This window comes from Pseudochaenichthys georgianus, chromosome 5 (genome assembly GCF_902827115.2).
Source record: "Pseudochaenichthys georgianus chromosome 5, fPseGeo1.2, whole genome shotgun sequence".
Taxonomy (NCBI): domain Eukaryota; kingdom Metazoa; phylum Chordata; class Actinopteri; order Perciformes; family Channichthyidae; genus Pseudochaenichthys; species Pseudochaenichthys georgianus.
In genome coordinates this window covers 576,393-604,053 of record NC_047507.1, presented here as the reverse complement: position 1 = coordinate 604,053, position 27,661 = coordinate 576,393, and the positions used below count along the sequence as shown (strand labels likewise).

The window sequence follows — 27,661 nt, the reverse complement described above, 5'->3', positions numbered from 1 at the left end:
ATACGTGCACACACACACACACACACATACACACACACACACACACACACACACACACACACACACACACAACACACACACACACACACACACACACACACACACACACACACACGCACGCACGCACACACACACACACACACACACACACACACACACACACACACACACACACACACACACACACACACTCACTCACTCACTCACTCACTCACTCACTTCATTAGCATATATTTCTAAATTTGTGAGGGTGCAGGTTAATAATTACTAACTTTCTGTAGAACAATTACAATCATTTTAACATGAAGAATTAAGTGGAAATAGTTGTTTTTGATATAATTAACTACATGTTTGTTTTGTGTGTTGTGTACCATTTTAATCTGACTTCAGTTGTATGCAGCACCATCGGGGCTTTAACCTCCTCGGGTTATTAAACAATGTAATACACTGCATGCAATTAATTAATCTGTGTGAGATTATAAAAATAAATTGTGTAGATTTTGAAGATATCGGATTAGAAGTGTGCTGTTTTTGTTTCTCTACTTTTGCTGATTATATTCATAAATTGTACTCGATGTTGTTATAAAATAATCGTAGTGTTAATCTACAAATGTAATCACTAGGTTTACGTTTCTTTTTAACTTTCCTGATGAAATAAAATCGACAAAAACAAAATATATGGTGTTTCTTCTTTCTTGCATTTTTAAAGGGTTCCTTCCTAATCTGCTTTTGGGGTTTTCCCTCTCCTGTAGTGTGTTTTATAGGTTTTAGTGCATGTACATGTTCTGCAAAGGAAAATCCCTGTGTTCCCGGAGTTTCTCTCCCCCTGCCTGAAACAGCTGCATTGGAGTCCTTTATTTACTTCTGGTTTCAGACGGAGGGTGAAAAGAGGTGCTACAGTATGAGAAAAATAAAGAGCTTTTTGAACATTAAAGCCTGAAACGCCTCCATTTATTAAAAAAACAACAACAAAAAAGTAAGTGTTTCCGGTGTGGAACCCGTAGTCAGCATCGGTCGCTAAGTAACGGTTGGCTGTTTGCACGTGATCAGTAGAAGGCAGGGGATTGGTTTACAACAGCTCTCGAGACGCGACGCTTTACCCTCGCCCACCACGCCTTCTGATTGGTCGATGCCCGGCGGTTTTCGCGCCAACGCAGTGCATTGTGGGTATGGTAAGCGGAAGTGCTTCGGGACGTCGTGGTAGAGAAGCGAGTTGTTGTCGTGTTTTGTTGTTTTGGGGTTTTTTATTGGAGTTTTATTTAGTTTTTACCGATGCGGGGCGAAGAGTCGTCCGATTCTGAGTCGGGCAGGATGGAGGAGAGCTCGGTTCGGAGGAGCCTGGAGACTCTGTGCCAGGAACTGAACATGGACGAGCAGACAGCCGCAGAAACACTGGAGAACTTCACTGCCATCTGGAACACATACACCCTGGAGGTCAGTAATGTCCTCTAAATAACCTCTGGGGGTATTTAAAGACCCCATTTTAGTGTGTAAAACTCAGGGCTGCAGAGTTAGTGAATTGCCCGTCACTTTTATCCTGCTGTAAAGTAAACAGAGAGATCCGCGTGGGACATAAACACTGGGTTAAAGGGCTTCGACTGACCATTGTTGTCATGTCTAATCTCTTTGTTTATATCTACGTAATAACGGTAAATCATGTTTTCAGTGGTTCTTAACTACTCTACTTAAATACCATTTTCAGGAAGTTGTACTTGACTTGTGTATTTTCTATGTTGTGACACTTAGATGTTAGTGTATTAATGCAGTCACTATATGAATACGTAGCTACTTTGCAGATTCAGATGAATGATAAATAATATTCATCTCATCAAATACATTAGGATTTAAGGTAATAACGCACACTTTGACATTTGTACCTACTTAATAATGTTTCTTTTATACTACATTTGGCTCACTCTAGTTATGATATTGCAGATGAATGATACCAGATATAACTCAACAAATACATTAGGATTAATTAAATACGACTGACTAGCTGTGTTGTTTGGGACACACACACTGGGTTAAAGGGCTTCAGCTGACACGTGTGTTTGCCTCTAATCTTATTTTGTTTACCTACTTTATAATGTTAGTTATTATACTACCTTTGGCTCACTTTAGTTAGAAGATTGCAGATTAATGAAACCAAATATAAATCAACAAAAACATAAGAATGATTAAATATGACTACAGTCACCGGGTTTCATTTACTTTTCTTTCTTTACTTGCTTAATAATATGTTAAATAATGTTTTTAATCTGAGTAAATAATAACTACTGTTACTCAACAACTGTATACTTCTCCTCCAATCACTCAACATTTTGTACACTGCTAACTTTCGTTATTTTGCAGCGTAATAATGCTAAATATAAATAAAACACTATGATTTACTGACACATTGCTCACGTCTGCAGAGCACCGTAGGACACAAACACTTATGAATGCTTACTTTATATTTGAATCTAAAGACGTTCACTTTCTGTGATATTTAGCAAAAACCCCTTTTTATTGAAAGCATTTTATAACAAAGCTCTTTTCTAATAGGGCTGCCATTTATCTTCGTTATTGATTCCTCTGATTAAGGATAATGTGAAATCTGGCAACACAGTGCCAGGGACTCAACGAGTGTTATTGAACACAAAGTGACTTTACTAACACGTCGTCACAACTCCTCTCCGTAGGGTTTGGAATGAGGGGACATATGGCACTACATGTCAGCTAACATCGGCTTTGGTCCTGTGTCATTCTACAAAGTGACATTTACCAGTTTGATATTCCTAACAATTAATTGGACACTAGTGGTGGCAAGGAACATATTTTGATTAAGAACGTGGTCGTGCTTTTTCCTTTATCGTCTCCTTTCTAAAACTGATGGTCTGATATGTGATAGGTCTTGTTTTGATCTTTGTTTCCTTAAGATTCTCTTTTCTAGCCACTCGTCAGATGCAGCAGAACTATGAGTCACGGGGTCGTTGTTTTTCCGTGGTCTTAAAATATTTAGCTGCTTTTCGATCTAAACTTTGATGCACATTAAGGTGTGTGTGTGTGTGTGTGTAGTGGATTAATACATTGCATTTCAAAGCGCTTTTCCAGGTGCTCAAAAACGCTGGGGTTGGGGGGATTATTTTATAGTGTTTCATATTGCTGTGAACATATCGACTCACTCGTCTTGTGTCTTATCTGTCGGAGAGAAATCATTATTTATTTTATTTGTATTATCCTACAGTTGACCTCCTTGTTTCTCTTAAATGTTATATTGCGCTGCGTGTATCTGTAAAGGTCTTAACATCTGATCTGAGGTGAATTTCTTGTTTATTTTTAACGTGTGATGTCGCCATTTTGTAAAGCACTTTGAGCTGCATGTGCCGTATGAAAAGTGCCGTATGAATAAAGATTTATTATCATAACTGGGAAGATACACAGGTATCTCAACTGTAGCTGTGTTCATGACAGCATGTATGATTACCTAGAAGACCCGGCATTCCTCCATCTTGTGACTGTGACTCCCTCTCTTGACATCAGCATGTGAAGGACACTGCTCAGGAACTAGTCTCTGTATGTGATGACTCCTTCCCCTCTGGAGAGGATCACAGATACACGGATCCTGAGGCCGAAGCTCAAGCCGGGGAACAGGGAGATTTTTCTAACAATAGGTGACTGGCGAGCTTCCTGTTCATATCTTGCGTAACGCTTGTTTTAACGTGTGTGTGTGTGTGCGTGCAGGGGGAGGTGGTGCACTGGTTGGCCTGCTCTCTGTACGCTGCCTGCAGGAAGGGCTCCACTCCCACCGTGGGTAAAGGACTGATGGAGGGAAACTGCGTGTCTCTCACCAGGATCCTCCGCACCGCCAAACTCAGGTGAGTCTCTGCCGTGCCTGATGTTAAAGACATGAAACACACACAAACCCTTCAGTTCAGTTGTTTTGTTTATTTAGTGTCGTGGACAGTCCCCATTGGCTTTAGCCAACATGGCTCATTTCCAGCTGCTGTCCCCAGATGATAATAGACACCTTTTTTAAATCACAATACATCAACAGCACTAGTTATAAAGAAAGGATGAAAGACAAGTAGAGAGAGGAGAAAGGATAGAAGAGAACACGCGTTACTACATGTCACATGTAGCACATCACATGTAGGGTTGCCAACGTCCGGGAATTTTCAAAGATGGAAACATTCCATGGGAATAAACTGGAAATTTTCTAAATGGAAGGTCGGCTCTTCGTAGGGAACTTAAATATAGCTGGGGGAAGTATATTTAAGCATCATCTTGACTAAAACAAACAGATGCCATTCAAGTACACTTGAAGATCCATGCCGTAGCACACGGCTCACCGCACGGCTACTGAGACCACACAAAGGTCGCCGCAGGCTCGCAGCTGTGAGGGTGGAACAACTGGTTGGCATTCGGGCAAACCTTAGGGTCTCTGAGCCGGACGGACACAGAGCCTCCTCAGCAGGCTGCACAGTGACGCTGCAGAGGAAGAGTGTGATGTTGATGAGGCCCAGGAAGAGCCCGCTGACTGAAAGGGTTTACCCAGAATGCATCGCTTGAAGGAAGATGTTTGATGGGACTGTGTGGAGGGAGAAGGGCTCTTTTTATTTAACATTGTGAACGGGGCTCTGTGGGTGCATTTTTGTTCTTTTTTAATGAGTGGGGTTGGGGGGATGAATACTATTTAACTCAACATTCCTGTTTTCGTTCTTCAATGAAACAAATAATTATTCAATAAAATAATTAAAACGTGTTCTGTTCTACTTAAACATTAAAAAAAAAAAAAATCTGTTGAAATGTCATGTTTTTTTGTTGTAATTTTGCATCGAATATTTACAAAATTCCACATGGAAACTTTCCGGAACTGTACCGGAAACTTTCCGCCCCATTGCAACCATAATCCAGGGTTTCCCACACATAGACTATACTTGGGCGGGCCGCCCAGGTATATTAACGGCCGCCTAAGTATATTTCGTGACCCATTTAGTTTTTTTTTTTTTTAAATTAACAATTTTTTATAAAAAAAAAATTTTTTATTCGTCCGTGACCACGACACCATCTGCGATCGATTAACTTGTGGACAATGATCCCTCGCTCCCTTGCACTGATCTCGCCTCCTTCTGGCCTGTTAGTGGCCTGCCTCATAACTGACTGGCTGTCCACATGATGTGGCCTGCCGACATGGCCACTGTCATACAGATCATAAATCAAAGCCCTTGATTGGTCTCTGTGTGTCATTCAAGCTCGGGATAAGCTCAGCTCAGGTGAGGTAAAGGACTCTCTGAGTGTTTAGATAGTTAACTTAGTCTAAGTTCTCAGTGGGTCTCAAACGGTGTGGTCACCAGTTATGTAAACACATATTTCCATTTGAGAGGGTAGTGATTGGTCTAATGGATAGCGAGGTGGGCTGAAGATCGGAAGGCTGTGAGTTCAAATCCCGCGAGGAACACCACCACTAGTGTGCCCTTGAGTAAGGCACTTCGCCCTCAGTTACTCCAGGGAGGATGTCCCTGTAATCAGTCATTACAAGTCGCTTTGGATAAAAGCGTCAGTTAAATGAAATGTAATGTGATTAGTAAAATATGCATGAATAAATAAATAAAAAGTTAACTGGGTGAAAAAGGTAAAATACACTTTTAAAACTTGTTGAGAGAAAACTAGTCTTTGCTGCTGCCTCAAAGAGGAGCAGGGGGAGAGGAGGGAGACAGGAGAGGCTGATTCAGGAGCACAGACACACTCACAACTATAAATGAACCACAAATAAATTAATAAACAAGTTTCAGTGTTTTCTTCATATTGGAAATGGTATGGTATTGGTTATGGCCATGATTTTATGATTATTGAAATGTATACAGTTCTGTTTAATATAGGTGTTTCTATAGATCTAGTCTCTTTATTTTCCCCTCAAAATGCACCAGATTGATGCATTTAACTCCAAAATTAAATCTTACCGGGGGGGGCATGCCCCTGGACCCCCTAGAGGATTTGAGGTCGACCCCCACTAAAAATCACATGGATAGGTTCCTAAATACATTTATAAATACATTTATTTTTTTAAATAGTAACCCATTTCCATATGTTCATGTGTGGCTAGTAGATTTAAACTATAGGGCTATCATTATGGGCCCTGCCTGAACCTGTTCGCTCTGCCATCGCGTGAAGGGTCTGCTAACAAGCGACCAACAGAAAGGTTACTGTTGTTGCACGTCACCTCACCCCCCCCCCCCCCCCCCCCCCCCCGCTACCACCACCCCCCAAGTATATTTCAGATATGTGGGAAACAGATCTGTGGGAAACACTGGCAGTTAATGGACCAGCACCAGAGGCGTTCCCATACACACAGGCGTTGGAGCTGTTCTTCATGAAATCCCAGAAGGATGAAGTGCTCTGACAAACAGTGCCATCTTTGCGCAAAATAATTATACAGGAATGAAAAGTCAATAAATAAAAATAAAACATTTCGGGCACCCCCCCCCCCCCAAGTATATTTAAGATCTGTGGGAAACACTGTAATCACACGACAGAAAGGAGGGGTCACAACATGTGCCACACACACCATATCCAGCACAGACGAGTGTGTGTGCAGCTGCAGTTCTCAGTGAACAAAGCATTATATTTGATAATGTAATATCGAGGAGGCATCTGAAGTTCAGCTTCAGTCAACGTCTTGTTAGTTTTCTCCAAAATAATGTTTTTAATCACAATGTATTACTAAAAAGTGTGTAAGAATAGTTTGTGTTTGTCTGTCCAAGAACAAGGACTGTGGATTTGACTGAAACTGCAACTATTATATTTATTAAGGATTTAATAACGGGCTTTCTCCTCGCCCTTTATTTGCATTGCCTTTATTTAAATTGTAAATATGAAACGGATTTGCTGCCTCGAGCGCTTATAACTAATTATCAACCATTTGTACCTATTGTTTGGATAACATATACAGCCTTACATTTCATAAAACCTTTAGACACACATCATATACATTATAAGAGTACACACATATATAAACACAGGGGCAGTTTAAAGTCTTCACATGTTTATAAATGTAGCCCCGAGGGTCTAAAAGTTTCCCGACAAATTGAAATCACTGTCTTTTTATTCAAGCCACACATTAAGCTCGTTAATTCCCCCCAAAAGATGCTTTGTGTGACGGAGCGTCCACACTACAGCTTCAAAAAAATCTTGGAGCTTGGGGATTTTATTCAAGCAACACGACCAACAACCAATCACATGAATCTCCCGCCCCCGACATACAAAGCAAAAAACCCCGGGGATTTTATGAGAGCAATATATATATATATAAACTCCCCAAACAGGCGAAAACCTACCAGTTTCCCCCACTGTCTCTGCCACCTCCCTCCATGCTGGTTCCTCCGGTCTGTATCCCGGTAGGTGAAGAGGGTCTGGTCATACGAAACCGGGTGATTTGCTATGGCGATAGTTAGTTTCTCCTCCGACTTTTTTTGAAATATAGAAATGAACGGCGGGATATCTCTCCCAGCTTAGACGCGGTTTGATTGGCTACGGCTTGAGCTGTCAGATTTTCCGAAACGGGATTTGATTGGCTGGCGCTGGCTACTCCGGCGTCAGAAGTTGAACAATGTTCAACTTCTGACGGCGGAGACGGACCGCTCTGCTACCCACAATTCAGTTCGGCGAAAAAGCGAGGCAACGTGACGTCACCCCATTGAAAGTGAATGGGCAGATTGGAGTTTTCGACGCTGTAGTGTGGACGGGCCCTCAGTGTCCTCGCTGTAAGGCTGCATCGTTATTTAAAACTTTATCTAAATCGCAATATGGACAGGAAATACTGTGGCGGGGTAGAGACTCCGACCTACACACAGAATCCCGTCATGATATTTAATCACATGTTTCAGTGATAATGTAACTGATGTTTAAACAAAGTATCTCTCGAATGTCTCGAACAATATCGCGTATCGGACCACAGCTAGTTTCTTCTAGCACTTCAAAGCAGCATGAAGGAGGGGTTTACTGTGTAGTGATGTGTGGCTTCTGTTTGACCCCCCCCCCCCCCCCCCCCCCCTCAGTCTGATCCAGTTCTTCTCGAAGATGAGGAAGTGGGCCGACATGTCGAGCCTCTCTCAGGACTTCCGGCTGCGCATGGATCGACTCGAGAGGAACTTCGAGGTCTCGACCGTCATCTTCCGCAAGTTTGAGCCCATCTTCATGGACATGTTCCAAAACCCGCAGGGGGGGGAGCCGCCTCGACAGCCACGCAGCAGGAAGCACAGGTACGAGACACACACACACACACACACACACACACACACACACACACACACACACACACACACACACACACACACACACACACACACACACACACACACACACACAGCCTGTTCCATCATGTCTTCAGGTAAAACGCTCAAACACTTATTTTGTATTGTTTCTATAAAGCGACATCTTCACAACATGTCATTCTATTTTAAAGACATGGCTACACACACACACACTTACCCTTTCTAACTGTGTGACTTCTCTCTCCCTCTGTTTGCTCTGCAGGAGGTTGCCGTGTCACATCAGCGATGTGTTCAAGTTCTGCTGGACTCTGTTTGTCTACACAAAAGGTACCACGACACCAAACCTTACCCACAATGCTCCGGTATGACTTTACTGACGTCGGTGAAGTTGCAGTGTTTGCAATTGTTTGTTCAGTCAACTAAACAAATAAGTATACTTGTGCCATACTTGAAGTTTGTGTTTATGAGCTGTGTGTTTTTTAGGTAACTTCCGTATGATCGGAGACGACCTGGTGAACTCGTACCACCTGCTGCTCTGCTGCCTGGACCTGGTGTTCGGAAACGCTCTGCTCTGCGCCAACAGGAAGGACCTCATCAACCCCACCTTCAGAGGTACAGAGAGAGGGAGACAGAGAGAGGTACAGTGGAGCTGACAATTGAGAGTCCCGACCAAGCAAGGAGGCAGAGGCAGAACGTCCAAAATACAACCCGGTGTGGGCATTTATTAACTCGGCCTCAATCCTGGATCTCACAGCACACTACCAGCTACCTAACAGACAGGGAAACAGAGCCTCAATACACACTAATCAGCAATTAGACACGGGGGGGGGGGGGGACAATACAGGGCACCAGGTGCACACAATCAACAGCAACAGCCATGGGGGAAGGGAACACTTCAACATAAAACCAGCAAACAGAGACGGACAACCTAAAACACAGACAGAGGCACACGCTACATACACTTCGCCGCCAACAAAGCTACACAATTCGTAACGGAGGCCGAGATCTATGGCCCAAAGATCGCCTCCGTTACACAGAGAGTGTGTGCGCATACCAGTTGCATACAAAAAAAAGTATTTATACGAGGGGCCGTTAACGACATTATTCAGAAATGCCGTTCTCACACACACAACTGAAACCAAAATAATTTACAAACATAAATTATGTAAAAATCTCTCATACACAAAATAATCCAAAGTTATTCACATATACCACACACACACACCACACACACACACACACACACACACACACACACACACACACACACACACACACACACCACACACACACACACACACACACACACACACACACACACACACACACACACACACACACATTAAAATGCACTCATACACATGTGTCTATTCAGATTACTGTTACATCAAAATAGGGATTAACAGCAGGATTACAGCGTTAGTAAAAAACTTAAAAGAATGTACAGTTTGTGTGTACTTGCTCTTTATTAATGTGTGTGTGTGTGTGTGTGTGTGTGTGTGTGTGTGTGTGTGTAGGCCTGCCTGCTCTGTACCGCGCTGACGGCCACGTGTCTCCGGACCAGCCCCCCCCCTGTGTGTTGGAGCGTCTCTGTGAGCTGCATGATGGCCTGGTGGTCGAGGCCAAGGGGATCAAACAGCACTACTTCAAACCATACATCCAGAAACTGTACCAGAAACAGGTACACACACACACACACATACACACACACACACGCACACACACACACACACACACACACACACGCACGCACACACACACACACTACCATCCAGGTTTGTGTATTTCAGTGTCCGAGTTTATAGTGGATATTATAGACCATGGGTATTTCTCAATGTCGAGGACGCTTCCTTGGTAGGACAGGTCCTTCAGAAGCGAGGCAAGGATCCTTCCTGGCATTCGGAGAACGAAGAGTGGAACAGGCTAGCAAGTGTGCGTCATATCAGAGGCCACGCCTTAAATGTTCCACCGAAGATTTGGGAAATTGGGCCGTGCGCAAAGCATTGTGGGGATTTTAAGTCCGCGGAGGATACACTGGGGCATCCTCGAAATTTCCCGCAACGAAGGATTCAGTCCTCGGTAGAATTCCAAGGATCCTGGACATTGGAACAGTCCTTCGGCGGGACTCGATGACGTAGCATCCTTGAAATAGTGGCTCTGGAGCAGCCTTCCTCGACATTGAGAAACACCCCGTGGTTTATATCCTCTACTTTATTATATTAAAGTATGTTTCTAATATAAGTGACCTCCTTTCTTCTTTCCATTTCCATTCCCCCACAATTCAATTTTTGTGTTGCTTTTGTCTACTCTCTTTTCCCCCGATCAGATCCTGAGAGGAAACGAGGATAATTTGACCGAGCTGTTGGACCCTCAGAGCTTCATCGATAACAAGTGAGTCGATCAGAGGTCACTGCGGAGCATTCAATACATGCATAGCGCTCTCCAAAGCAGCTCTGACGTGCTTTAGAAACATGGCGCACGATAATGTTTGAATATCCAGGAAAACGTAACGGTGAATAAACTCAAACATTTATCTTTCATTCACCCCGTATACTCGTGTTCTTTTGAGCCAATAAACCACTTAAGAGACCTGGATGGTAGCACTCCAGTTCAGTCAAGCATACAGTACATAACTGTGTGTGTGTGTGTGTGTGTGTGTGTGTGTGTGTATGTGTGTGTGTGTGTGTATTGTTTGCAGCAAAGCCATAAACAGGGAGTATGAGGAGTACGTTCTGACGGTGGGAGATTTCGACGAGCGAGTGTTTCTCGGCGCGGACGCTGACGAGGAAATCGGGACGCCGAGGAAGACCGTCCAGGAAACGTCTGCGAGCCGAAACAACGCTCAGAGTCAGATGAAGCAACACGTGGAGAAGGTACACACACACACACACACACACACACACACACACACACACACACACACACACACACACACACACACACACACAGATTCCAAAATACAAACACTTGACTCTCACCTGGAAGTCCTTTCTAGCGTGCCAACATAATAACTTGACTCTCTCTCTCTCTGCAGTCGGCCTCTCTCGCCCCCTCCACCCCTCTCACAGGGCGGGTGTATCTGAAGGAGAAGGATCTGCTCGTGACTCCCGTTTCCTCGGCAACGCAGAGTGTCAGCCGGCTGCAGAGCATGGTGTCCGGTCTGAGGACGGCGCCGAGCGAAAACATGCTGCAGGTCTTCAGGTGGGAGTCTCTATACACTCTTTTCTATTTTATCTCAAAACATTCTCTTGCACTGTTTTATCTGTTCTATGTCCTATATATATATATTCATGTTGCTCCGTTGGAGGAGCCTGGGACTTCAGTCTTTCATTGCCATATCTACCCTGTAGCCCAGGGGGTCGAACTCAAACACACAGTGGGCCAAAATAAAAAAATGGGTACTAGTGGAGGGCCGGACTGGTTCAATGCTTATTGAAATGAACTTATTGCACATATCAAACCTGGAACTATCAAAGCTTAAATGATTGCCTATAAAAACAACATTAAATAATCAGTTGCATTCGTTTCTCATGGCTCTATCTGCAGCTTTCCAGAGTACATTTCCCCACAGGCCAACAACAGCTTCAACAAAACTATTCCCCTCAGAGAGAAACCAAACATGCCCTGTTGTCGTGAGAGAGAAAGTGCAGAAGGAAGCATCCATTGAACTCAGTGTGCTGCTCTGAGATGCTAGCTCAGACACTTGGCGTCTCATCTCGGGGGCAAGGTCATCAATGTGTGGGCTCAGGCTCTGAGCGGAGGAGACCCTCAGGATGGAGGGAAGGTGTGCGTGCAATATACCGGCGGGCCAGATCTAATAGGAATTAGAAATTATCCTGCGGGCCGAAATTAAATCCACCACGGGCCTGATTTGGCCCCCGGGCCTCGAGTTTGACACATGTGTGGTCTAAGCATAATGTAAGACACAAAAGAACACATGATATATCTTTTCATTTCTATCGCCTGCTTTTCCCAGCTCTGGATAAAAAACATGTTTTGCCATTATTATTCCCAACAAGGGAGAGAGTGACTTTCAAGATGTCAGCGTTAAAAGCCACCGGCATAGACATCGTGAATAATGGATGATATTTATTCTCATCCTGTTATTTTTCTTGCACATAACTTCTGCTTGGTGGCTTTCCTTTTGCATATCTTAAGTAGATCTGGTAAAGCTTTGTCAGTATCTCCTACTTAGTTCCGGATTTGGCCCGCCGGCCTTGAGTTGGACTGTGCTGTAGCTAATGTGCACGTGACGATAAAGCCTTGAAACCCACGTCTCTGCTGCTGATCAAGCAGTTGGGGGCGTTATTGTTTAGTCGTTTTCCTGTAGTGAAAACACGAGGTTAAAAAGCCATTAAATCATGATATGGAGCAGAGTATTTCTTATAGGGTAGATGGATGGATTATTTTGTTACAGGACCAGTGTGTTCGACATTAAAATACAAATACCTAAAAAGTGCAATAGAGTTAATAATTAAAGGAAAATGAAAAATAGTATATCCAATATAAGCAATTCTGGATAACTACATTTTTCTTTAAAAAATAACAAAATACACATTTGAACCGTGGCTACATTCTTGATTTAGTTTTTTTCCCTAAAGAGGGAACGTGCACTGAGACCAAAGAAAAGGGGGCTCTTTAATGAAAGTGAAGGAGAGTTCGTCAGGTGAGAGGAAAGAGACTGCACTGACATTACGATGAGGACGTAACTGAGGAACTGCAATCTTCCATGTCTCTGTTTAGCTGTCAACAAACACCATATAAATGAATTAAGCGTCAAATAGGAACGATAATAATCTACTTTACGTTTCTGCCCTTCAAAGTCAAACTGTGTCGGTTTGTCTTCATTCACATATGAGTGTGTACATGTCTATATGTGTGGTGTGTGTGTGTGTGTGTGTGTGTGTGTGTGTGTGTGTGTGTGTGTGTGTGTGTGTGTGTGTGTGTGTGTGTGTGTGTGTGTGTGTGTGTGTGTGTGTGTGTTTTATTGAAGGTCGTGTTCCAGAAATCCCACCGAGTCGCTGCTGGCCAGAGTCAAGACCCTCGGACAGACGTTCAAAGAACATTACACCAACGACTCCGCGGACATGCCCGGCTCTCATATAGGTAACACACGCACACACACACACAACCACACACACACACACACACACACACACACACACACACACACACACACACACACACACACACACACACACACACACACACACACACACACACACACAGCAGAATCGCTTCTCTTAATAAATAAACTTTCTCTTGTCTTCAGATTTTGCAGAGAATCGTCTGAAGCTGGCAGAGATCCTCTACTACAAAGTCCTGGAGAACGTCATGGTGCAGGAGACCAAGCGCCTGCCTGGGAAAGACATGAGTGTAAGCAACACACACACACACACACACACACACACACACACACACACACACACACACGTTTATTGCTTTATGTGTCCGACAAATAGACCTAACTGACGGGTACTTTCTATTCTTTTAAATGCATATTATTGTCCTTATTCATTCATCCATATTTCATATTTATAGTTCCCAAGCATGTCTATATATTATATTAATCATTTTTATTTATATATCAGTCTTTTAAAGACAAGTTAAACAAGGGTGCTTAACAAATACAAATAAAAACATAAAAAACGTCATTAAGTAAACAAGAATCAATATTGTCATAATATAAGCAAGTTATCAATTAATTAAAATCGGTAAAAACAGTGTTTGATTCAAGGGGACGCAACTAAACATGTTTTGAAGACCTTTTAAAATAATGGAGAATAGCTAGTTTTGTTCAATGTATATTAATTATATTGTAAATATTTTATTTCATAATTTAAGAATAAAAGAAAACATAAGAAAAAATAATTGACCAAAATTATGTTGAATTGGAAAATGAAAATATTTGTGGTACACTTTTACTTTCTTTTTCTACAACAACTAAGGAGGGGTTTCCAGGTGTGTGTGCAAGTGCTTTGTGATCCTTTGTTGTGTTTAACAAACTAAATGAATTCCTAATGTGTTTTTGTGTGTGTGTGTGTTTCAGGTGTTATTGGAGCAGGACATGTTCCACTGCTCTCTGATGGCGTGCTGTCTGGAGGTCGTTCTGTTCTCCTACAGCTCCCAGAGGACCTTCCCCTGGATCATCAACATCTTCAAACTCACACCCTTCTACTTCTTTAAGGTCACACACACACACACACCACACACACACACACACAACACACACACACACACACACACACACACACACACACACACACACACACTTCAGTGTTTAGTTCTTTGGGTTTGCCTGTCTCTTGTTGACTGAACTCAAAAGACTAAAAGGACAACTCGATTTGTTTGTGTCCTTATTTCGTGTTTTTAACTCGGCTCCTGATTTTAAACGAGACTTGATAACCTTAGGAAAATAAAATACACATATTAACCACCGCATTATTGACATGTTTGGGCTTCAAATGATCCCAGAAATTGGTATTAATCACATATATATATATATATATGTCTTATAAATCTCCAGTTTATCTAGGGCATTACAAACCTTGCTCAAATAATTCATGAGATGCATTAGCTTAACCTATACTGACCACATCAGACTAAAACTGTTAATTAACCTTCATTAAACACAGTGTAAATAATATGTCAAATATGAAGATACAAACTAATTTACGTTTTCCCTCCTTTAAAGCTAAACTTTGTCCGTTTGTCTCATTTACGTATTAGTTTGAACATGACTAAGTGTGTTTTTCCTGTGTGTTGTTGTGTGTGGTGTGTGGTGTGTGTGTGTGTGTGTGTGTGTGTGTGTGTGTGTGTGTGTGTGTGTGTGTGTGTGTGTGTGTGTGTGTGTGTGTGTGTGTGTGTGTGTTTGTGTTTGTGTGTGTGCAGGTGATCGAGGTGTTCATCCGCTCGGAGGAAGGTCTCTCCAGAGACATGGTGAAGCACCTGAACCTGATCGAGGAGCAGGTGCTGGACAGCAGGGCCTGGAGCGCAGACTCTGCCCTCTGGAGCGTCTTGCAGGCTGCAGGCAACAAAGTGCCCACAGTGGAGGAGGTCAGCAGGAACACACACACACACCACACACACACACACACACACACACACACACACACACACACACACTCTCATACAATCGGTGTTGTCTAAAGTAAAAATCCACTAAGACGAACAGACTTCAGCTCCTCAGGAAAACAAGCTTTTGGGTTTTCAGATCTCCAAAGAAATTCTAAATCTAACAGAAATCATATAAGCATTATTTAAGTAGTAGCATAGATGACGTGCACCCATTCAGCCTAAGCTAATAAAAATAAAGCTTTATTCATATAACACTTTTCATATAATAGGTGACACACACACACACACACACACACACACACACACACACACACACACACACACACACACACACACACACACACACACACACACACACACACATAAATAAGCAAATGTTTCTATATCAAAATCAACTTCTTTCAACATGGTAGAATGTCTTTATCTTTTCCCCTCTTTGCACTGAAAACAACTGCACCGTACTCTCCGGACTATAAAGCGCACCTGCATATAAGCCGCAGCAGCTAAATTGTCCGTCTGTCTTGCCTCTCGTTCTGTCTCTCGGTTTCACTTTTACTTTGGCGTGCTACCTGTCTCACTCTTTTCTGGCCTCCAGCTTTTCCTGCTGGAGCCCGCCGCTTAGAGGTGGCGGGCGCGGACCGGTCATAGAGCCCGTAGAGTTAAAGGTGGTTAATTTTACCTGTAAAACCCATAGATTAGGAGGTTCCCTAGTGGCCGTTAGCTGTACAAAAAAAAAAAAAAATGGGGGAAAAGGTCGCGGCTTATAGTCCGAAAAGTACGGTAGTTAAAACATTTCATTCATTAGACTCTTTTACCCAAAGCGTTTTGCACTAATCAGAACCAGCATCACGGTCTTTTCTCTTTGTTTCACTTTCTCTTCTTCTCTCCCTCCAGGTGAATTTCTCCTCCAGTCTGGACACGGGTTCAGGTCCTGGCTCCAGTGGAGTTCAGTCTCACCTGCCGATGCTCGCCCTCTCGCCCATCATCCACCCCCGCATCAAAGAGTTCAGATCGGGCCTGGGCAGCGCACGCAAAGGTGAGAGGTCGGGAGGTCGGGATGGTGGGAAACGGTATTTCGATCTCTGTCTGTACACACAAACTGAAAGATTGACAATAAAGTTGACTTTGAGGTGTTTAGTAGTTTCTGTAGCAAGAAGAAGATGGACTTCTATTAATCACTCGTGGGGAAATTCTTAGGAGCAGTGTGGGGAACGGTTGCCTTGCTCAGGGACACCTCGGTAGGACTTGGTCTTGCCGGGACTTGAACTGTGACCTTCCAGTTGCCAAGCCAAGTCCCTATCGACTTCGCCACCACCGCCCCCACAGCATATAGAAATAAAACAGATAATTAACTGAGGCCACCAGTTAGTGAATCTTACGCAAGTCCAGACAAGGACTTTTGTACATTTTATTCCATCTAATATCATTAACATAGAACAAATGAACAGGTTTCCTATATTTATTTTCCTCAAGCCTTTCCTCTGGCTTGAAACACCCTGAAAAAAACCAAATGCCTTCTAGTGCTCTAATCACCCAGTGCCCAAAACATATAAGCATAGAAACGACTTTAATAACAAACAATAACTAAGAATACATTTACTATAAATAATAACAGCGAGAAAATAAATGTTTAAGTATCAAATCATTTTAAAGCGATATATAGCTCCAACAGTTTCAATGTATTACTGTAGGGATAAAATACGTGTGACAGCAGTTCATCAAAACACAGAAGCACCTACCCTTCTTGTTTGTTTGTTTAGTTTGTTTGGACAGTCCCCATTGATCAACTGTCACAAACAGCCAACATGCTAATTTCCAGCTGTTGTCCCCGGCCAGATGATAATAGACACCTTTTTAAAATCACAATACATCAACAGCACTAGTTATAAAGAAAGGATGGAAGAGAACGCGTTACTACATACATGTCACATATAGAAATGTTACTTGCATCACAGCAATGGGGGGTGCAATGTCCGTCTCGGGGAGTTTTGGAGATGTTGAATATTCTGTTTTAAACTCATTGGGTCAAAAGCGTCATTATTAACTCTTGTGTCCCCTCCCTCCAGACGTGCCTCCCTCCCCGCTGTCGCTCCACGACAGGTACAGCTCTCCAGCGGCAGGCAGCGCCAAGCGGCGTCTCTTCGGCGATTGATTCTCCGGCGCCGCTGACTGCGACCTTGAGCCCGATGTCGATTGTCGTCGCCCGCCAAACGCCTGACGTTCACTCCAGCAGCACCCTGAGGATCGGAGGTCAGGGCGGGGGGGGGCACCGTGCTCAGCATCCCTCTGCAAGGTAGGAAACAAGATCAAAGATTCAAAGGTTTTGTTGTCATATGCATGTGGAGGAACTTCTAATTCCCTTCAGAGAAACTGATCAATGATTCATAGACGAAGTGTCCATCCATCCATCTTCTCCCTCTTCTCCGTGGTCGGGTCCGGGTGGTAGCAGTTCCAGCAGAGAGCCCCAAACTTTCTTTTCCCCTGGCGACATCAACCAGCTCTGACTGGGGATCCCAAGGCGCTCCCAGGCCAGCGAAGAGATATAATCCCTCCACCTGGTCCTAGGTCTACCCCTTGGTCTTTCCCAGCTGGACGTGCCTGGAACACCTCCCTAGGGAGGCGCCCAGGTGGCATCCTAAACTAGGTGCCCGAACCACCTCAACTGGCTTCTTTCGACGCGAAGGAGGAGCGGCTCAACTCCGAGTCCCTCCCTGATGACTGAACTTCTCACCTTATCTCTAAGGGAGACACCAGCCACCCTGCGGAGAAAACCCATCTCGGCCGCTTGTATCCGCAATCTCGTTCTTTCGGTCAGGACCCATCCTTCATGACCATAGGTAGACGAAGTGTGTCTATTGTTATATTAACCCTTAGATGCATAAGTGGCTCTTTTTTGAGCCGGTGAGGTGGTGTCCCCAAAGTCATCTGTTTCATATTCCAGCTATTCCTCAAAAAACATGCCATTCACATTTTAAATTTACATTTGAATACATTTTAAGAAATTGTAGTTTTGTATTTCTACCCCAAGCTTCCATAAGTGGGTCAAAATGACCCGCATGCTTTTCCTATGGGAACCTTTGATTCTTATCACCTGTTGCTGTCAGGAATACATTCACTGTAGGACACACAGACGACATCACAAGTGACACCTCTCAGGAAGATTATTTTACACAGCAAGATCTGAAACCTGTCAGTATAATAATAATAATGCATTATATTTTTATAGATCTTTAATTTTGTCATTGTACAGGTACAACGACATTACAATAACTCAAGGTGCCAACACGCAACAACCAGACAGTATAAAACAATAAATGGGGCTAAATAGACATGATAGGGAATATGTACATAAATAAATAATAAATTAAATTGCACGATTCCCCTCGTATTGCACGGAAGGCTTAAATATATATATATAGGGCTTTTCAAGGACTCCAAATAGGACTATCAAAAGTGATCAACCGGCATGGATTGATGGGGGGGGGGGGCTTTGAGATAGACGAGGAGAAGAGATGAGTTTTGAAAGGGACTGGAATACTGTGAGGGTCTCAGAATAGCGGAGATCTTTGCATTCAAAATGTTTTTTTTTCAAAATATAAAAGAAATGTCTACAATTATAAATAGTGAACAATTAAATATAACATATTTCTAGTGTGAACCAAATATAATACTAAATATTATACACGTGATTTTTCTTAACCAAAATGACAAAAATGGCATATTAAAACACATTATTCTAATACAGGTCTTTTTTGACCCACTGAGTGTAGGGTCCAGTCACTCGGGCATCGAAGGGTTATTAATAAAGAAAGTCAAAACACATAAAGTGAAATCGATCTCCAATGCAGCAACCTTCACCTTTAGAGGATAGCGAGGTTCTGTACCCAGAATACAGTAACAGTCACACTATATATTCATGAAAGGAAACAGCCGACTGGTCCCACCCACAAACCACCGCAGGCTTTTCTAAACACCCATGAAAATTCTTCTGACCTGAGCTCCTCCAAAATGCAAACATATGTGACCTGCTCTATCGAAATCAGTCGCATTGACCCGAAGACACATTTTGAGTTGTATACACTGCTGGAAAGAGGATATTCCTAGCTTTCTGATGATATCAGGATTGTTGTTGTACTCCAAATATTAAGCGAAATATGTCACGTTATATAACGACTGTCACCGAGTCATCATTTTGAGAAAAAGGCCTTCGAAGTTTTCTCTTCTCTGGAATCCATCGATCTGATTGGTTATCAGCAAATGATCAAAATACTACGGAGGGAAGATATTTTCGTTTGGATTACTGGTCTGGGGAAGCTCGCGAGTGTGGGTGTGTGTGGTGTGTGTGTGTGTGTGTGGTGGTGTGTGTGTGTGTGTGTGTGTGTGTGTGTGTGTGTGTATACATGGTGTGTGTGTGTATACATGGTGTGTGTGTGTGTATACATGGTGTGTGTGTGTGTAATGTTGCGTTTGTGTGTGTTGTGTTTGTTTCCCGGGGAAAACACTCACGAGAAACACCGGCTGTTGTTGTGCCTGCTGTGACGTCAAGTTACTCCGTTCTCCGCTTGTAATTATGCCGAAGCTTCAAAGTTGTATTTTTCATCTGAATTTGCCGAAACAAGTTTAATATTCTGAAAGCCAAGACTTTGTTTAATTGAAATCAGATGAAAATAAACTGTAACGGACCCTGCCGTGTTATCTATGATCACTATACGCCTTACATTCATAATGTCAGCCGGAGGAGGGGGGGGCGTGTGGAACAGCAGATTGCCTGTCATCGTCCCTTTACAAGCTTAAAGAATGTATTTATCGTGAGTTTGGAAATAAAAGTTCCATAATCTGAAGTTATGTTTTTTACGCAAATCCACGTTTATTTTGAAATGAGCCGTTGCGACTTCCGACTGATTTCGATAGAGCGGGTCACATATATAATATTAACGTGTCTCTCCTGAAGTGTTACGGTACGTCCACACAGCTGCGTTAAAAAAATCTTGGAGGTGGGCGTGTCTGAAGCTTGGGGATTTTTTGCGACCAACAACCAATCACATGAATCTCCCGCCCCGACATACAAAGCAATAGCGATGTTAAAACGAAGTAAACTGGATATAAAATCCCCAAACAGGCGAAAACCTACCAGTTTCCCCCACTGTCTCTGCCCCCTCCCTCCATGCCTGGCTCCTCCGGTTTGTATCCCGGTAATAGTCTGGTCGTAAAGAACCGGGTGATTTTCTCCGTAATTAATAACTTCTCCTCCATTTTTAGGGATATAAGAAATGAACTGCGGTGGTCTGTCTCTCCCTGCTTGCACGCGGTTTGATTGGCTAGCGCTTGTACTGTCAGATTTGCATAAACGGGATTTGATTGGCTGACGCTTCCAGCTCAGCTTCAAAAGTTGAACATTGCTCAACTTTTGAATCCTGAGATGCCTGGAAATCTCCGCTTTGCTTCCCACAATGCAGTTCGGCGAAAAGTGACGTCACCCCATTCAAAGTCAATGGGCAGAGAAGCGTTGGAAGATTTTTTTAACGCTGCTGTGTGGACGGGCCGTTAGGGTTAGTGTGTCTCTCCTGAAGTGTGTGGTAGGTTTGAATGTATACAAAACATTAAATAAAAAAAGCCCTAAGATATTTTACTTATTATATTATTTTCATTATTGATTAAATGCTGATTTTATCTGTAATTTAGTTATTTTTGTATTCGCGATTGTGGGGGAATTTTGATCTCTCTCTGTACACACAAACTGAAAGATTGACAATAAAGTTGACTTTGAGTTATTCAGAGCCCCATCATCATCATCATCATCATCATCATCATCATCATCATCATCATCATCATCATCATCATCATCATCATCATCATCATCATCATCATCATCATCATCTCCTTTGTGTGTGTGTGTGCAGGGCTGAATAACGACCGCACCATCACGCTGATCCCAGTTCAGCCGTGTGATTCCTCCGGTACGATCACCGCTCAGTTCCTGCTCACCACCTCCCCGAGTCGCCCCCCTCCTCCCCCTCCCATGACCTCTGACCCCCCGGCGGCAGGAAGCGGACGCCCGCGACGCACCGGCTCCCTCGCGCTGTTCTTCAGGAAGGTAGGATATCGTCATGGTTTTTATTTGAATTACAGCAACTTAAAACAAACATCCACAGACGAGAGTTATTAAAAAAACGTCCTCTGACTTTTCTTCAGTAGATTTCTTGTTTCATGTTTCTCGTGTGTGTGTGTGTGTGGGGTGTGTGTGAGCGTGTGCGTGGTGCGTGTGCGCGTGTGTAGGTGTATCACCTGGCCAGTTTGCGTCTGAGGGATCTGTGTTGTGAAGATGGACGTGTCGTCGGAGCTGCGGGGAAAGATCTGGACGTGTTTCGGACACGCTGTTGGTTCACTGGCACGGCTCTGATGAAGGACCGACACCTCGACCAGCTGATGCTCTGCTGCGTGTACATCATATCAAAGTGAGATTTAAAAAACTGTTCCCGCATTGCTCTCCTGCTCAACACACTCGCTTACTATAGACTGGTTTCGTGTACTATTTCTATTCTATTTGGATTCACTTGCACATCTCAAAACATTCTCTTGCACTATTTTATTTGTTTTTTTGTCCTATATATTCATGTTGCTCTGTTGGAGGAGCCTGGGACTTCAGATTTTCATTGCCATATCTACACTGTAGCTAAAGTGTATATGACAATACAGCCTTTAAACTTGAAACCACACACACACACACACACACACACACACACACCACACACACACCACCCACACAACACACACACACCACACTTGTACCAATGTACTTATTATAATTATTCTTGATTGGATGCGGTTTTTGTAATTTCTCCGATTCCCTTCTTCCTCGCAGATCACCAAAGAGACTCACACCTTCCACGACATCATGAAGTGTTACCGTGGCCAACCACAGGCCAGCAGCCATGTGAGTCACACACACACCACACACACCACCACACACACACCACACACACACACACACACACACACACACACCCACACACATGTCTTCATTCGACACCTTACTTGAGTAAAAGGACTGAGTTATACTAATTTAAACATTGTGTTCATCCCTTTAATGCTGCAGTTAATTGGTATAACTTAAATAACAACCGTTGGGTGGTTTAGCATATGATGATAATACCGTGTGTTATTTGTTGATCATATTTTGCTGTTGTGTAGGTGTACCGCAGTGTGTTACTGCGTCACACTCCCAGAGAGCAGGTGACTGACGAGAACATGGATGTGGATCCTGTCTCAGGTGGAGAATGTAAGAGCACGACAGAGATGCTCTAAAAAGCACTGAATATTAATATGTATTTTTCCTTATAGTTAAACAATAATCATTAGGCACAAGTCAGATGTCTTCAAAAATGTTTTCCTGTCCCAATAATTGATCAAAGACTGTTAAGAGTTCTCTTTTGTGCCTTGTTCACATTTTGCATAGTTTCAAAGTCTTCATCATTGCGTTTTTATACAACCGTATCCCTTGTTTTTAAATAAATCACTTCTCGGTATGTCTCTGTGTCTCTTCAGCGGCAGAGAAGACCAATCAGGCGCCAGGAGAAGCCAACGCGACCACCAATCAGGAGAGGAGGAACGCGGGTGACCTCATCCAGTTCTACAACAGCGTCTTCGTCCTGAGATGAAGAGCTTCGCGCTGAGATACGCCGTCCATGACAACCGGGTACGACGAGAAAAACTACGATGCGATACGATAACACTTTATTTGTCAGATCAAGTCTGAAATGTGACTTGCATCCCAGGCAGCTCCATGTGTAACATCAACAGACACATATCAAGACTCAATACATGGCAACATTTAACAGAACGGCACAATCACCGAGAGAAAACCTGCTCAAAGAGCCTCTCAAGTATTCTGTAACAGAACAAAGAATAATTTCTCCGCGCAGAGCAGAACCCTCTGGTAAACGTTATGAAATCAACAAACTTGATAATGTTGTATAATCTGTGGTGGTGTGTTTTGCAGGTGGACCCCCCCCCCCTCTCTCCGTTCCCCTCGGTGCGCGCTCAGCCTCTCTCCCCCGCAGGGTTTCTCAGAGACACTCGCTCTACGTTTCTCCCACAAGAACTCTGCGGCCTGCCTCACACCGAACTCCTACACATACAGGATCAACAGCAGCCCCTCCAAGGTAAAACACACACACAACACACACACACACACCTGTAGGAACCACAACACACACACACACACACACACACACACCACACACACTGAATCCTTGTCAATGGGGAAGACGCAGCGATGACGTATTTCTGTATTGGACCCTGAGAGGGATTTGGATGTGATCATTAATTATTGCAGAAAATAATCTCTGTGAAAAACAACTCTTTATGATACTTACACGTTTAGTTCAGCAGGATAATCTCCACATATTAAAGGTGGGGTAGGTAAGTTTGAGAAACCGGCTCGAGATACACTTTTTGTTATATTCCATGGAATGCTCTTAACATCCCGATAGCAATGAATATCTGAAGTGCTTTGACAACAAATCCATAAAAACATTTCATCTGTGGAAGCCGTGGCGCTGTAAAAAGCACGACCAATCATTGAGCCGGCCCGGCTAAAATAACTGGATGGCCTACTGCCTGTCAGCCTTCCATCTGGGCACACACTTATCTCGTGCCCTCATTGGTCATGTGCGCGTTCGTGTGTGTTGAAGGAGGGGCCTCTGTGAGGAAGTGGCAGATTTTTTCCGGTGGTGTATTTTCAAATTCTAGCGCACTCGAGCTGGTTTCTCAAACTTACCTACCCCACCTTTTAACACCACTTTATTATTTCTGAAGTAAAATGCTAATGTTGCAGTGTTTCCCACAGATCTGAAATATACTTGGGCGGGTGGTGGCAGCGGGCGGGGAGGGGGGGGTGCCCGAAAAAAATAAATAAAAAGTTTTAACAATATGTTTATTTATTGACTTTTCATTCCTGTATAATCATTTTGCGCAAAGATGGCACTGTTTGTCAGAGCACTTCATCCTTCTGGGATTTCATGAAGAACAGCTCCAACACCTGTGCGTATGGGAACACCTCTGGTGCTGGTCCATTAACTGCCAGTGTTTCCCATATATCTGTTTCCCACATATCTGAAATAGCGGTAGTGGTGGTAGCGTGGGGGGGGTGTGAGGTGACGTGCAACAACATTAACCTTTCTGTTGGTCGCTTGTTAGCAGACCCTTCACGCGATGGCAGAGCGAACAGGTACAGGCAGGGCCCATAATGATAGCCCTATAGTTTAAATCTACTAGCCACACATGAACATATGGAAATGGGTTACTATTTAAAAAAAAATTGTTATTTATAAATGTATTTAGGAACCTATCCATGTGATTTTTAGTGGGGGTCGACCTCAATCCTCTAGGGGGTCCAGGGGCATGCCCCCCCCGGTAAGATTTAATTTTTTATTTTGGAGTTAAATGCATCAATCTGGTGCATTTTGAGGGGAAAATAAAGAGACTAGATCTATGGAAACACCTATATTAAACAGAACTGTATACATTTCAATAATCATAAAATCATGGCCATAACCAATAACATCCATTTCCAATATGAAAAAACACACTGAAACTTGTTTATTAATTTATTTTTGGTTCATTTATAGTTTGTGAGTGTGTCTGTGCTCCTGAATCAGCCTCTCCTGTCTCCCTCCTCTCCCCCTGCTCCTCTTTGAGGCAGCAGCAAAGCTAGTTTTCTCTCAACAAGTTTTAAAAGTGTATCTTACCTTTTTTCACCTTAATATGTGTTTACATAACTGGTGACCACACCGTTTGAGACCCACTGAGAACTTAGACCAAGTTAACTTTCTAAACACTCAGAGTCCTTTACCTCACCTGAGCTGAGCTGATCCCGAGCTTGAATGACACACAGAGACCAATCAAGGGCTCTGATTTATGATCTGTATGACAGTGGCCATGTCGGCAGGCCACACCATGTGGACTGCCAGTCCCCCTGTGTGAGGCAGGCCACTTAACAGGCCAGAAGGAGGCGAGATCAGTGCAAGGGAGCGAGGGATCATTGTCCACATGTTAATCGATTGCAGATGGCGTCGTGGTCACGGACGAATAAAAAAAAAAATGTAAAAAAACAAACAAAAACTAAATGGGTCGCGAAATATACCTGGGCGGCCGTTAATATACCTGGGCGGCCCCGCCCAAGTATAGTCTATGTGTGGGGAAAACCCTGTGTTGGACTATAACGGACTACAACACGGTCACATGACTTCACGTCACCACCGCTAAGCTAAAGGCGGCTAATGTTGGGCTATAAAGGAACTACAGCACGGTCACATGACTTCACGTCACCACCGCTAAGCTTAAAGGTGGCTAATGTTGGGCTATAAAGGAACCTACAGCACGGTCACATGACTTCACACCACCACCGCTAAGCTAAAGGTGGCTAATGTTGGGCTATAAAGGAACTACAGCACGGTCACATGACTAAACGTCACCACCGCTAAGGTAAAGGCGGCTAATATTGGGCTATAAAGGAACTACAGCCACGGTCACATGACTTCACGCCACCACCGGCTAAGCTAAAGGCGGCTAATGCTGGGCTATAAAAGGAACCTACTGCACGGTCACATGACTTCATGTCACCACCGCTAAGCTAAGGCGGCTAATGTTGGCTATAAAGGAACTACAGCACGGTCACATGACTTCACGTCACCAACGCTAAGCTAAAGGCAGCTAATGTTGGGCTATAAAGGAACTACAGCACAGGTCAGAAAGACTTCACGTCACCACCGCTAAGGTAAGGCGGCTTAATGCTGGGCTAATAAAGGAACTACAGCACGGTCAGAAGACTTCACGTCACCGCCGCTAAGCTAAAGGCGTGGCTAATGTAGGGCTTTTAGTCGTTTAGTCTTCTGATTTAGACACTTGTTATCACATCTAATAAACTCTCTCCTCCTCTCTCTCTCTAGGAGTTGTCGGACCTTAACCGGTGATTCGTCAGGGCTCGGTCAGCAGGAAGAGGGCCTTCACCATGGAGGGCGACGTGATGATGTCATCAGCGTGCGACTCCCCCAGTAAGAGGGCGTGTCCGGAGAACAGCCCCGACGTCCTGCTGAAGCGCCTGCAGGTCGTCGTGTCGAGCGACAGAGTCACTAACGAACACGTTAAAACATTAAATGACATCACATTTAATTACAGAATCATCCCCACTTTAAAAAGCTTAGCGTACATGATGAATCTAGACATTAGGAGTGTTTAATTTATCATTAATGAGGCTTTACATTTGACTTTTTTGTAATATATTATGACCATGAGGGTTATAGAACGTGAGCAGAGAAGATGGCAGAATTCATGCCATTGGTTTTATCAAAAATAATCAAACTAACGTTTTATTAGAAACCATGAGTAATATCTGAAAGGGGATATTTCAGGAATCAGAACAAAACTGAGACACTGATTTTTATCTTTTGGCTCGAAAAAAAAAGTATTATTTAAACATTTTTCAGGGTTTCTGACCCTCAAATACATCTGAACACCTCGATGTTAGAGTGTGTGTATTCACAGGTGTTTTAGTGATTGATAAGCAGGTGTTCAGGTGTGTGTGTTACTGAAGGGAACTTACAGGATAGTTTTCAAATCAAAGTTAACCGTATTGGCCTGAATATACGGAAGTTTTTCACAAATGTTTTTAATTATTAAAAGATCAGACCTTTACTCAAATTGATATCTTTATTGGCATAATGATGTACGGATCTTATCCAGCTGTGTTTTCTGACCACACAAATAAATATAAACAATATTAACAAACATTTGAAATGTTCTTCACAAAAGAAGCTCGTCGTTCTTTCTCGTCAGGTCAAAATATATTTAGTAAGATTATCTTACTATAGTTTCTGACAAATCAAGCGCTATTGTACATTTTCAAGCATTCAACTCGTCTTAATTTCCCAGTAAAATCTCCATAAAAAGTAGACCTCTGACAGGAGGTCAGAGGTCTACTTTTTATGGAGATTTTACTGGGAAATTAATCTTTTATTAATTACCGTTAATTAAAAAATAAATGCTGTTATTATGCTTTTAATGTTGTAAAGAAAAAGGTAGAAAAGTCCATGGAGTGTGTGGTATCTACACATTAAAAACATGTTATATCTGCTTTTGTTTATTCATTGTTTTGCTAAAAGCACATTAGCAAAGTGAAAAACTAACTGCATGTTAAATACAAAAAAAAGTGTTGATATTTGCTCCCAGACAGTTGATAGTTAAAATAATGTGAATGTGTGAACAGGGAATCATTCTGTGTCATTGTCCCAAACTCTTTTAAGGAAATGTGTATTTTCCAGGTGTTTTGTAAA

At 43.1% G+C, this 27,661-nt stretch overlaps 1 protein-coding gene across 1 annotated transcript; it reads left to right on the top strand.

Moving 5' to 3' along the window:
- Positions 1 to 1,164: 1,164 nt before the first annotated feature.
- Positions 1,165 to 26,478, top strand: rbl1 (retinoblastoma-like 1 (p107)). Its single transcript, XM_071203245.1, is given in 28 exon segments — positions 1,165 to 1,434; positions 3,724 to 3,857; positions 8,037 to 8,240; positions 8,515 to 8,579; positions 8,736 to 8,864; positions 9,770 to 9,933; positions 10,579 to 10,643; positions 10,951 to 11,125; positions 11,287 to 11,453; positions 13,246 to 13,358; positions 13,525 to 13,628; positions 14,302 to 14,439; positions 15,144 to 15,308; positions 16,224 to 16,365; positions 17,396 to 17,473; positions 17,585 to 17,622; positions 18,097 to 18,166; positions 21,230 to 21,423; positions 21,606 to 21,644; positions 21,646 to 21,717; positions 21,720 to 21,783; positions 22,190 to 22,263; positions 22,521 to 22,608; positions 22,875 to 22,976; positions 22,979 to 23,025; positions 23,329 to 23,370; positions 23,373 to 23,491; positions 26,279 to 26,478. Coding segments are annotated over 28 exon segments (3,063 nt in total). The 5' UTR covers positions 1,165 to 1,272; the 3' UTR covers positions 26,388 to 26,478.
- The last annotated feature ends 1,183 nt before the right edge of the window (positions 26,479 to 27,661 follow it).